Source organism: Glycine max, chromosome 7, assembly GCF_000004515.6.
Source record: "Glycine max cultivar Williams 82 chromosome 7, Glycine_max_v4.0, whole genome shotgun sequence".
In the NCBI taxonomy this organism is placed as follows: Eukaryota; Viridiplantae; Streptophyta; class Magnoliopsida; order Fabales; family Fabaceae; genus Glycine; species Glycine max.
The window spans coordinates 20144963-20156932 of NC_038243.2; the positions used below are offsets into that span (position 1 = coordinate 20144963).

Below are 11970 nucleotides of genomic sequence, written 5' to 3' on the forward strand. Positions count from 1 at the left end.
TTATAACAAATTTCAGAGGATGACCTGACCTAGAGAGTTGAATGGTAAAGACGTATTAATGGTGGACTGATTATAGTTTATGAGTGTGTTTGCTTAGGCGATTAAAGTGCGGCAACATGAAACCCGAGGTGCCTCCACCGCAAAAGTAACACAGCATGCTTCTGCAAATGGAGGTTGGAGTTGCCTCACCAGCAAGCCAAACACGCACTATGATGTGGAAGTGGTCAAGCAAGACTGGTAAAATTACCATGATTTAGGAGGGGATACTCCTCCAGGTATAACCATGTTATTGAGTCTAGCGAGTTTGGCATAGCTTCGATTATATTAGCCAAGGTGTTCCCGAACAACCCAATTGAAAACATGGAGAACTACTAACACAATGAGTCACTCAGACAAAAGTTTGATACCAAGCAATGTTCAAGGTACTAAACTAACCTAGAATTTGTCATGATAATATAGGTTGAACCTACATTATAAGTAAACCTACCGATCCAAGTTCTTAAAGGTGCTGCAAAGACAAAACTAACCAGTCACATTATGATTAAACCAAACATCATACAGGAACTGCCAACTAAAAGTGTTTTGTTTTTTATAGGTGAAAACATAACCTAATGTTTATTGTTTAACCTTCAAATGTTTAACCTGTCTGCCAACAAAATATATATTTATTTAGCTTGAGAGACAACACAAATTAAAGCATATCTAATGAAGTTATGCGTTAGAGCTCGAGTATACATATGAGCAACAAATGAAAATGCTTACCAAATGAAAATGCGTATATCACCTAGTGAAATAAGCTTTTTTTGTTGTTGGACGAGTTTTATGATATTCAAACGAAACACACACGGAAGAAAGGGGCGTAAAAAAACACACTATAGTTTCTTCTATCCAAGTAATTTAGAAATAGCCACGATAGAGAGAAAATTAGAACAATAGATCATAAATAACAGCGAATGCATATATATAAAGAAGGCACAATCACAATAATTTATTATTCTCATAATTGGTGCAGAAGCATTCAGCAGTCACATCACATCCCAAACTAACAAATCTCAATATGAAGAAAATAATGGCTATGACCAAAAGCTAGCAGGAAAAAATTGCAAGGGCAAGAAAGAATTGCGTCTATATGTATTTGTGTAAAATATAAATATGTAACGGTAACTCTTCCCCGACAAACGCCTTGTGATTGCTTCCGAGTGTCCTCAGTAACCAAAGCCTTCAAGCGAAGATCTCAAAGAGCTGCTATTGCCCACATAAAACAAGGCAACAACAACCACAACTGCAATTAGAACCCACATCCATGGTTGAATTCTTCTCTTAGCCCGGTTGCGAAGAGCTGCAGGTACAGATTTTACCTTGGTCTGCCTTGTGAATTGAGATGGTTTCTGTGGCTTTTTTGTTACCTCAGCTGGTTTCTCAGTCAGGTCACTTTCTTCCACACTTGTTAGAGTTTCTGTGGTATGAGCAGATTCTTGTTCTGTATTCTCAGCAGTGACAGCAGAAGATGTCTTTCTTCTTTCCTTCTTCTTTGCTCTCTTCTCCCTTTCCTGCACGAAATATGCGTATGGTTATACCATTGAAGAAGAACATGTAAATTGTTAAGGCTATGTTCGAACTATTAGAAAGAGATGTGATGAAATGGAATTAATAAAATGAACCGAGGATAAATCAAACATAGTGGAATAAAACTTTCATTCTACCGTTCAAATATGTTATGATGAAAATGAACAAAATCCTAATTCCATCTCATTCCTTTTAAATTGGGGTGAAAAAAAAATAAAGAAAGTAAACAATAGAATAAAATGGAATAGGTTTTCTAATAGTTCCCATTAATATTCCATCCTAATTTTACCAATCCAAACAACATAATACCATTATATTCCATCCTCTTCGAGTCTAAATCATATATATATGTTAGTTACCTTCTCTTTCAGTTCAGCTTCTTTTTGTGCCTTTAAGGCAGCCCTTTGTTGGGCCTTCTCTGCATTACGCTTTTTTCTCTGCAGTGCCTCCTTAGCTTTTTCAATCTCCTCTAGCCTCCGCTTTTCCTTCAACTTTGCCTCCTCTTCCTCCTTCCTTGCCTTCTCAGCCTTCAGTATCAGCTCCTCTTCCTCCTTTGTTCTCACAGGTTCTTCTTCATTTTTATCTTTATCTTCATCTTCATCAGACTCATCACCCCAACGAGCCACATGCTTCTCTAAGGGAGCAGGCTTGGTAGGCTTTTTAGCTTTAGTTGTCTGACTTGTTTCAGTTCTTTGTGCCACAACCTTCGAATCAGGTTCATCCTTTACATTAACAGATTCTCTTGGAGATTTCTTTTCTTGTTCCATAGTTGTGTTCGAGACCATGGGAATATTTTTGGAAGCCCTTTCAGTTATTGCATTAGGCATTACAAGAGGCTCTTCATCAGGACCAAGTGATCGGCCATCCAGGGTTTGCAGTCGCCTCAGCGTACTCCTAGTGTTGCATCGGACATAGTCCCTTCTGAACTCATCATTTTTGTTCCATAGCTCCATGATTCTCTCAACCTATAAATTGGATACTAGTAAGTGCTGAATTCAATTTATTTGCCTAAGAGTGCATGAAAGAAAAAGATAATCTCTCTACTTGATTAATGTCTAAAAGAATCACCTCATCAACACAGAAGCATTGCAGCTCCTCTTTTTTCCCTCCTGCTGCTAGTTCCTGTGCTTTAGTTGCAGCATCTCTGTATTCCCAGAAATTTTTGCTCTGCAGTATCAGTACCGAAATAGGATCAATATTTGTACATGACATTTGCAATTGTTTTATCTAAGAGAAAAAACCAAAAAGAAAACGAATAATGTGGAAAGAATGGAAAACTCAAACCTTCTCATGCAATTGTTTTTTCAAAGCCAGTAACTTAGCATATGCCTCTTGACGAGTGTCATCAGCAGCCCTAAATCGAGCGAGCAACTCATTCAGCTTATCACATTCATCATTATATTTCTTCTTTGCGGCTTTCGTTTCTGCATCTGACTTCAGAACATTATTTCTAAGCACTTCCATTTCCTTCTTCAAAAGCTGTAAATGCTGAAAATAGTGAAATATTGGTACCTTGTCAAAGATATTAAAATCCCCTAAATTTAAGTACCCATATTTGATATCAATAGTGCCTGGGAAATGCAGTCAGTTACTTAATTCAGGGAATCTATCAAAGAGAAGCATGCATATGATACCTTAAAGTGCTCTTCAATATTGTCATCCTTGTTCTCTAGAGATTGTTGTGATTGATCTTGCCTTTTCATATTAGAAGACAACTCCTCACGATTCTGCTTCAATTGTTTGATCTCGCGTATCAATTGCTTTTCTTTATTTAGAGGTAAAGTTTCATGCTCGATCATGTGTTCCATGCTTCTTATCTGCCAATAAATCATATATCTAGAGAAGTAAACACAACAAAACAGGCAGAAGAATCAAATCCTTATAAATATCTCCAGAAGAAAATTGAAGGCATACCTTGCCATCTATATCCCCAACAGAAATTGCATTGTTTAATCTGTTCATTGTGGATTGAACTGAATCCATTTCCTGGCGTTTGGACTTGAGCAAGTCCCGAGCAGCTCTATGAGCTGCAATTGCAGCCCTAAACTCTTGGTCGAAATCCTTACAACTGGCCTGCTCATAGTAGAATTCAAAATAATTATCAAGATTGGTCTCAGACTTATGGAATACAGAAAAGCTTCTTTTATGTTACCTTTATAGTCTGGCTTTCAGCTCGAATAGCATCTCGAATTTTAGACTTCTCCTCTACTTGGTGAAGAGCATTTCTTATCTTCTCTTTCATGTTTCCATCATCATCATATCTGGGAACCCTGATCAAATAGTAGAATGGCTTTTCCACTACCTCTGCACCCACATTCTGTCCATCCAAAGCATCCGATGCAGGTCTTGAATCTTCATCTCCTTGATTGCTACCTTCACCTTCAACAGAAAGCCCACCTTTCACTGAAAGTTCAGCTTCACCCTCAATTGTGTCAGTTTTCTTCTGAGACACATCAACAAAAGGTTGAGCTTCACACTCCACTGCACCCTTTGAGTGTTCAGCTTCACTCTCCACTGCATTGTTTTTCATCTCAGACACAACAGAAGCCTCTTTTTCACTCTGCAGTCCACCGCTTGAAGTTTCAGCTTCACTATTCACTGCATCGTTTTTTGTCTCACACACATCCACAGAAGGTTCATTTTCACTCTCAGCTACACCATTTGAAGGATCAGCTTCACTCTCCACTGCACCATTTGAAGGTTCAGCTTCACTCTCCACTGCACCTTGTGAAGGTTCAGCTCCACTCTCCACTGCATCATTTGAAGGCTCAGCCACACTCTCAACTGCACCATTGGAAGATTCAGCTTCACTCTCCACTGCAACATTGGAAGATTCAGCTTCACTCTCCACTGCAACATTAGAAGATTCAGCTTCACTATCCACTGCACCATTTGAAGGTTCAACTTCACTCTCCACTGCACCATTCGAAGGTACAGCTTCCCTCTCAACTACACCATTTGAAGGTGCAGCTTCCCTCTCAACTGCACCATTTGAAGGTGCAGCTTCCCTCTCCACAGTACCGTTTGAAGGTTCAGCTTCACTATCAATTGCACCATTTGAAGGCTCAGCTACACTCTCCACTGCACCATTTGAAGGTTCAGTTTCCCTCTCAACTGCACCACTTGAAGGTTTAGTTTCCCTCTCAACTACACCATTTGAAGGCTCAGCTTCACTCTCGACAGCACTAGTTGAAGGTTCAGCTTCACTTTCCACTGCACCATTTGGAAGTTCAGCTTCACAATCAACTGCACCATTTGAAGGTTCAGCTTCCCTCTCCTCTGTATTGTTTTTCATCTCAGACACAATTTCACTCTGAACTGCACCATTTGAAGGTTCAGATTCACTATCTACTGCACTATTTTTCAACTCATGCACATCAACATCACTTTCAACTGCATTGCTTTTCATCACACAAACATCAACAGAAGGTTCACCATCACTCTCCACTGCAATGTCAGACACATCTGTGCAGCTTAAGGCTGTTAAAATTTCTCCTTCAGGAACTATTTCACTTCCTGCTTCCTCCTCAGACCTCTCCAGCTTACTTCCTGGTTCACCTTCAACAGCAATCTCATTCTCCTCAGTGCATTCACTTGGCTCCAGCACTGGCTCCGCCAAACCAGAGACAGACTCAACCTGCCCCTTCTCTAAACTGTTTTGAGCATCTTCAGGTTCACACTCCTTCACATCTGTAGAAGCTGAGCCACCATCAACAACAACAGGAACCTCATTCTTCTCAACGACTTCTTCCACATCATGATCACCATCCGTTACAATGTCCTTCTCATCTGAAACATCTGCACTAACAACATTCTCACTTTCCCCTCTTTTATTGACATCTTTATCAGAGACAGACTCACTTCTTCCCTACAGGTTAGAAGAAAACTGATCAAGAAAACAAATAGACTAATGAACCAAAATATCGCCTGAATCATTTAATTTAGCCAATTAGTCCTCAATTAAAAACATATACATGCATACATGCATAGTCTCAATCGCTAAAATGGCCTCCGTCTGGTCAACTTAGGAACTTAAACTATTTCACACGCTAATTTCAGAGTAATTAGCGACACAAGCTACTTCACGCACTAAAACAACATGTTTTGTAATTTCAGAGATTAATTTCAAGGACTAAAATAATTAAGCTAGAAAAGAAAAACAAATGAATTTATTTAAAAAATTAAAAGTACTTATTGCACTGTTAATCATTTCTTACCTGAACGTCATTTCCATTTCCACCGTTCTCATCAGTAGTAGCAGTTACATCATCGTGAACATCAACACATTCGAACTCGCGATCACTTTGACACACATCTTCTTCTCCCTCCACAACGACACCGTTTTCGTCTCCTGAAGCCTCCGCACCGTCCAGCATTTCACACTCCTCAACTCCGTTAGCAGTCACATCATCACCGTTCTGAACATCCGAATCACCGACAACAACGTACTCCTCGTGATCCGTAACCAACTCCTCTGCAACAGCATTAGCACTCTTATCATCATTATCCACGACGCCGTTTTGAACGGATCCCATGCCGTTTTGACTATCCGCACTTTTTAATTCATCCTCCCGCGAAACGACGTCAACTGTCGCCGTTTCGGTGCCTTCCTCTGCCGTACCGTTAGACACTGCATCGTTACAATTTTTCCCCGACGACGCGGCACCGTTGTTGTCGGCGGCGAGATCCGAATCGCCACCGACACCGTGAGCAACTCCATTGGCTTTGACGCTGCCGTGATCGTTGCCGGAATCGCTTTCTTCGCCGCGCACATTCACCACCTGCTCCTCCGTCATTGTCTTCCCTGCGACATTAACATCAAAATCAAAATTCAACCCAGCAAAAACACTAAAAACACGTCAAAAGAAATGGATCCAACGCGGATCAAACAGCAATGGCGGAATCGAATTTGCTTACGGAGATGCAGAGTCGGATCAGGCGTGGATCGAAAGTGCGAAGATCAGAAAATTGAAGAAAATGAGAAAATAAAAACGAGAAAACGAAACGAGTGTTTTAGGTAGGAACAGAGCGAGATGCAGATATATAGCCGACAAAGAAGAGAGGAAGAAAGAAAAAAAAAAAAGAAAAAAGAAAAAGCGAATAGAATAAGAATTAAGAAAGGTAATGTAAGTGTTCCACTTGGTTTCTAAATTCTACTAATTGATTTAGTTCGTGGATTTGTCTTTACATTTGAAATTTTTTTTGGATTTTAGACTATATGCATTTTTTTATCTGGATTCTTTTTATCAAATCAGAACAAACTATGATGCCATCGCTATATATTGATCCTTCCTTTTCTTGAGTTTTGACTAAAAAATCATTATCATTCAGTGTATGTGTTTAATTGTACAACTATTTTCTTTTAATAAGTAGGAAATAATAATTGTACTACAATTTGAAATATTAATATTAATTAATGTAATATTAATGAATTAAGCAGTTGTTAGTTAGTACTTCTAAAAATTATAAAATTATAAGAATTAAAAGTTAAAAATTATTCACAAAACTACTAACTATGTAACTTAACCGGCTTATGTATCAAAAATTAATCAGCCTAAAATTGTTGTAACTTATCTAGTGATTTTGAGTTTGAGATTCTAGATATACAATTGCTTAAATACTTTGTAGACTTATGATATCTTAAAAAATTATTAAAAATATCATTAACTCATTCCAATATGTTTTTTAATTTAATTTTAATATAGCTAGTATTTTAGTTTATTGTATAGGATAATGTATATTTTTATATTGTTGAAATTTATAATGAATAAATATTTTTAATATATAAAAATTATGTTATAAATAAAATTTATAAAAAATATCTTTGAGTATATAAATTATATTTTAAATTGATGTTAAATTATGACAAAAATTTATTTTTAAGAACTACCATGTCATTAATTTTAGTAAAATTAAGTTCAATTTTTTTTAAGTAAAATTTTCAAATTCAAACTTAATAAAAAAAAGTTTATAGAAACTTTTTAGTTTACACCAATAACATGATTATCTAACGTTATTGTATTTTTAAGAATTTAATAAATATGCACCAGGATTGTGTAGATTTCACATGTTAATCAATCCAAAATCAGTTTTAGTATTACTTTAATATTATTAATATAATCATTATAAAATTCAAATTATTTTTAATTATTGACATTTTACACCGACAAATTTTTAATATAGTCAATTAATAGTAAAAAATTATTAATATATTATTAACACATTCTATTATGATTTTTAATTTATTTTTAACATGATTTAAAAAAATATTAATTTCTTAAAATTATTTATCAAAGAATTTTATAGTTAACTTAGAAAAAACCTTTATCATAAATTAGTTGTATAGTATTATTATTATTATTATTTTGTACAAATGGAGTGTATACTATTATTATTAGTGGCGTACCCAGAACCCTAGTGAGTAGGACCAAATTATAAAAATTGAAACCAAAGGTTCAAGTATTTAAATATAAAATAAATAAATAAAAATAAATATGTGATTTTAATTATTTTAAAAAAAATTACTTGTAAATTTCAAAAAATGAGGGGTCCAATTGCACCCCTTGGATATAATGTAGGTTCGTTACTGATTATTATAGCGCTAATTAATTAATCCTATGCTATAGTCAATGAAATATGTGTTAATTTAAATAAATGTTCATTAAATTAAAAAATCTTAATAATTAGTGACAATCTCGAAATAATTTAAAACTAAAGAGGTTATAATTGTCTTAAAATGTGTTTGTTTCATGGATTCAAAGTTTCCCAAAAATGTAATATGAATATTACATAACCATGTTTATTACAAATTTTGAAAAATTATTTTAAAAAATTGTTTATTTTCAAGAATGTAACGACTCTCAATTTTATCATATTTTTCCACACTTTTATTCCCAAGAGGAGAGACGATAATCAGATATTCTTATGGGAATAAGTGAAATTATTTTTTAAAATATCATTAATTTCATTTTTATGTATTTTTTATTTAAATTCTTTTGAATTTTCAAAGATATTCTTACGAATATTACAAATGTAATCAAATATTTTTTAAAAATATTCACAAATAATATTTTCATGTTATATTTGTAGGAATAGTATTTGCTAGAATAAAAAAAGATTCTTTCGAGGAGTATTATATTCCGTAAAACAAATGTTATCTTATTGAAATGAAGAGTATTTTTTTTACGTTGAAATGAGGAGTATTTGAGTATTTAAGTAGTTGCACGGCAAGTAGTAATTGATGTGATTGGTTTTATATTCCTGTTAAATTCATTTGGTTTTGATTGAGTAACTCAATTGATTAATGATTATTCGCACCTTTTGAATTTTAAAGATAAATTTGACTTTATCTCACTTCGTTTAACTTATTTATTTTTTTCGATTTATCTCTTAGATTATTTTTTTGAGTCACGGAAATGTGCTTGTAATTTTTTATTTAAAAAAAAAAAAGAAGAAGCGCATATACATTGACTTTCTCACCCTGTGTAGTGCGTAGCCCTTGTGACGACTAAAACTAGAATGCATACTAATTAACTTTCACTGGCAGCAAGAATTTCAGGAACATGAAGAGTTATTTATGATCACAAATGAACTTTTACGCTAATTTGCTCCTGCTTTTCTACCAACAAATTAACAAACAAAAGCGCTTATGGAAACAATGAGAAGAAAAAAAAAACGAAAACAAAATGAAGCTATCTACTTCTAATCTACTTGGATTCATATACTATGATAAATAATTTTTAATAAGGTTAATTATATTTTTCCTCTTTCAATATTTTGTGATTTTTAATTTTTTAATCTTTAAACTTTTTGTTGATCAATCAACATATTTTAACTCTTGTTTTTTCTAAGTTTTAGTTCTTTCTATCTATTTTATCCATTAAATGATAGTATGCCATTAGGTTTATTGTTATTTTGTTTTATTACATTTTTTACAGTTCAAAATCACTAAAAATTATGTTTTTGAAAGGATTAAATAATTTAGCCACCACAAACTATGTCATCTTGAACAAATAAGAACTTGAAAAATCAAACTCGTTGAATTAATTCTCATAGGTCTCGACATTCTTCCATATATCAAAAGCTATGTCAATGACCAGATTCTTTCTCCTTCTCTTTAAACACCAACTTATTCATCTATACTTAACTCCCTTGCTCACATCAATGTTCAAGAACAATATAGAATAAATATTTGCACACATTGAGTAAGGTGGCCGATGAAAAGAGAGTTTCATGATTACCTCAACTTTTTTCACATGAACTAACTCACCTTGTCTTGCTCTAGATTTAAGCACTACCCATAACATAGCAACATCCCTTACACCCTAGACAAAATAGAGGTGGGGCTCAACCACAAACTAACTCCTGACCTTGATGGTGTTTGCAAATATATCGTTAATAAAAGCTTTTAATTCTTTAGTTACTCTACTGAATGCAAAAAGGGAGCTTTTGCTTTGTCCATCAATCCATCGACACCATATAATGAAACCAGGTGACCATGTTTTCCTTGGAATTCTCTCTCAACTTGCAGGGTTTCATTCAATCCAACAACTCACCACAAGGTCTTTAGGTGATTTGGAGGAGAATCCATTACAAACACGTCTAAACATCCATTCTCTAAATGAAAAACAGATAATATAAGGATGATCTCGAGAAGGTAAGGTCAAATACACACGAGATGTCATAGTTGAAATAAAACCACCTCACACCCAATAAGTGCTCATGACCTTATAATGAACTACACACCCATATCAAGAATGAAATCTTCAGTGAAATTACGCCTACAACTGCAAGAGCTTGAAAAGTAGGGGTTTGAACTATTCATTGATCTTTCAAAGTATTTATCCTCCAACTTTTTTGTTAGGAAGTAAAAGGCTAGAGCATGTATTTTGTAGTTTATTTCTCTTTAAGTGAGTAGATATTAGTAAAAGTAGTTCACATAAAAATGAATGATACTCTTTGTTAAATGTGTATCATGTCTATTTAATTTATTTTTCTAAAATCTTAGGGTTTGTTTGATTTCCTAAAAATCATAGTACTGGACAACACAAACATTATTGTTCCATGTTTGATTTTAAAAAGGATATGGAATAACACAAAATATATGGAGATGGACAACACACAAACTCCACTTTTTGTTACTCATAAAATCATTGAATATTTTTTTTTCCTGAAGTACAAAGTGTTTAAAAGATAAAAAAAAATCCCTATTTCTCTCTCTTCAATCTCCCCCCTTTATCTTGACCCTACTTTCTTTGCTTGTTTATTCTTAATCCATTTCACTGAATTGCAATTTTGACAAACTCTTTAATATTTTATTTATGATTTTGGTCTTGTTTCCTTTTTTGCTATAATTTTAGTTTTCATATTTTAGAAAATTCACAATTTTGTATATTTTTTTTATTTTGTTCTGATTGAATTGAATTCTATATAGCATATTTGTTTAAGGTACCATCAAGAAATAATTTAATTGACTAAAATATAAAAAAGAAATAAATATATGCAAAGTTGAAAATTCAATAAAAATTGCAAATTTTCTAAAATGTGGAAACAAAAAGGAGATTCAAAATTGTATATAAAAAATTAAAGGTGGACCAAAATGGTAACTTTGTCTACAGCATCTTGTTGCTTTTCCTATTCCATAATTAAAAAAGAACATTAGCTTTTATTTCTTTATATAGTATTATATTATTATATATATTATTTGACACATAATATAATATTTAGAGTAAATTACACAAATCTCTCCTATTTTTTTAAACATTTATTATAATGTATAAAGAAGTATGAATGCATAATTCTAAATAACTAATGAGGATTAATGTAGGAGTTGATAAAGATAAATGGTGTTTGTGTATGTTGGGTTTAAGATTGAGAAAGACAAATTCAGATAAGGGAAGAAGAAAACAGGTATTGGGTAATATGGGCGAAAAAGGAGTATAACTATTATTAAAGATCACAACAATGAAATTACAATGTGTGGGTTTAGCACTCTCATCGCACTTAACTATTGTAACTAACTCTCTTATATAGGAGTATAACAAACTGAAACAAAAATAACAGAAAATGGTTACAAACATAACTTATCTAACAACTAACTAAATAGACTGAATGATACACTGTTAGACATGTTGGACGCTCCACTAGACAGGAGACAAATTCCAACATAGAAGACTAGACTGGACGATATAGACGATGTTGTTCAGTCACCTCTTTCTTCCAACAATCTCCACCATGGTTCAGTAACATTTTTGAATCAAATATACAGAGTTATTTCTAGCAATCTACATTGAGTATATCTAGACAATGCATAAATTTTCTTCTAAGAACAAGCTTCGTGAACATATCAGCTGGGTTTTCTCTTGTATCAACTTTCTGAACTTCAATCCTCTTCTTAATACGAAT

At 33.7% G+C, this 11970-nt stretch overlaps 1 protein-coding gene and 1 pseudogene across 2 annotated transcripts; both read right to left on the reverse strand.

The window, feature by feature from the left end:
• Nucleotides 1–964: 964 nt before the first annotated feature.
• On the reverse strand, nt 965–6656 carry LOC100820077 (plectin). Of its 2 annotated transcripts, none has more exons than XM_041017120.1 (9): nt 6484–6656; nt 5784–6370; nt 3719–5434; nt 3481–3639; nt 3201–3383; nt 2851–3045; nt 2635–2733; nt 1926–2531; nt 965–1550 (listed from the first exon to the last, which is right to left on the reverse strand). In XM_041017120.1, the coding sequence occupies exons 2-9, from the start codon at nt 6360–6362 to the stop codon at nt 1206–1208; spliced, it is 3882 nt and encodes a 1293-aa protein (XP_040873054.1). In that variant the 5' UTR covers nt 6363–6370; nt 6484–6656; the 3' UTR covers nt 965–1205. The 2 variants fall into 2 exon arrangements, with proteins under 2 accessions (XP_040873054.1, XP_003530323.1); XM_003530275.5 differs by having other exon boundaries at nt 2851–3054.
• Nucleotides 6657–9698: 3042 nt separating this feature from the next.
• LOC102661859 (uncharacterized) lies at nt 9699–10390 on the reverse strand (annotated as a pseudogene).
• Between the last annotated feature and the right edge of the window lie 1580 nt (nt 10391–11970).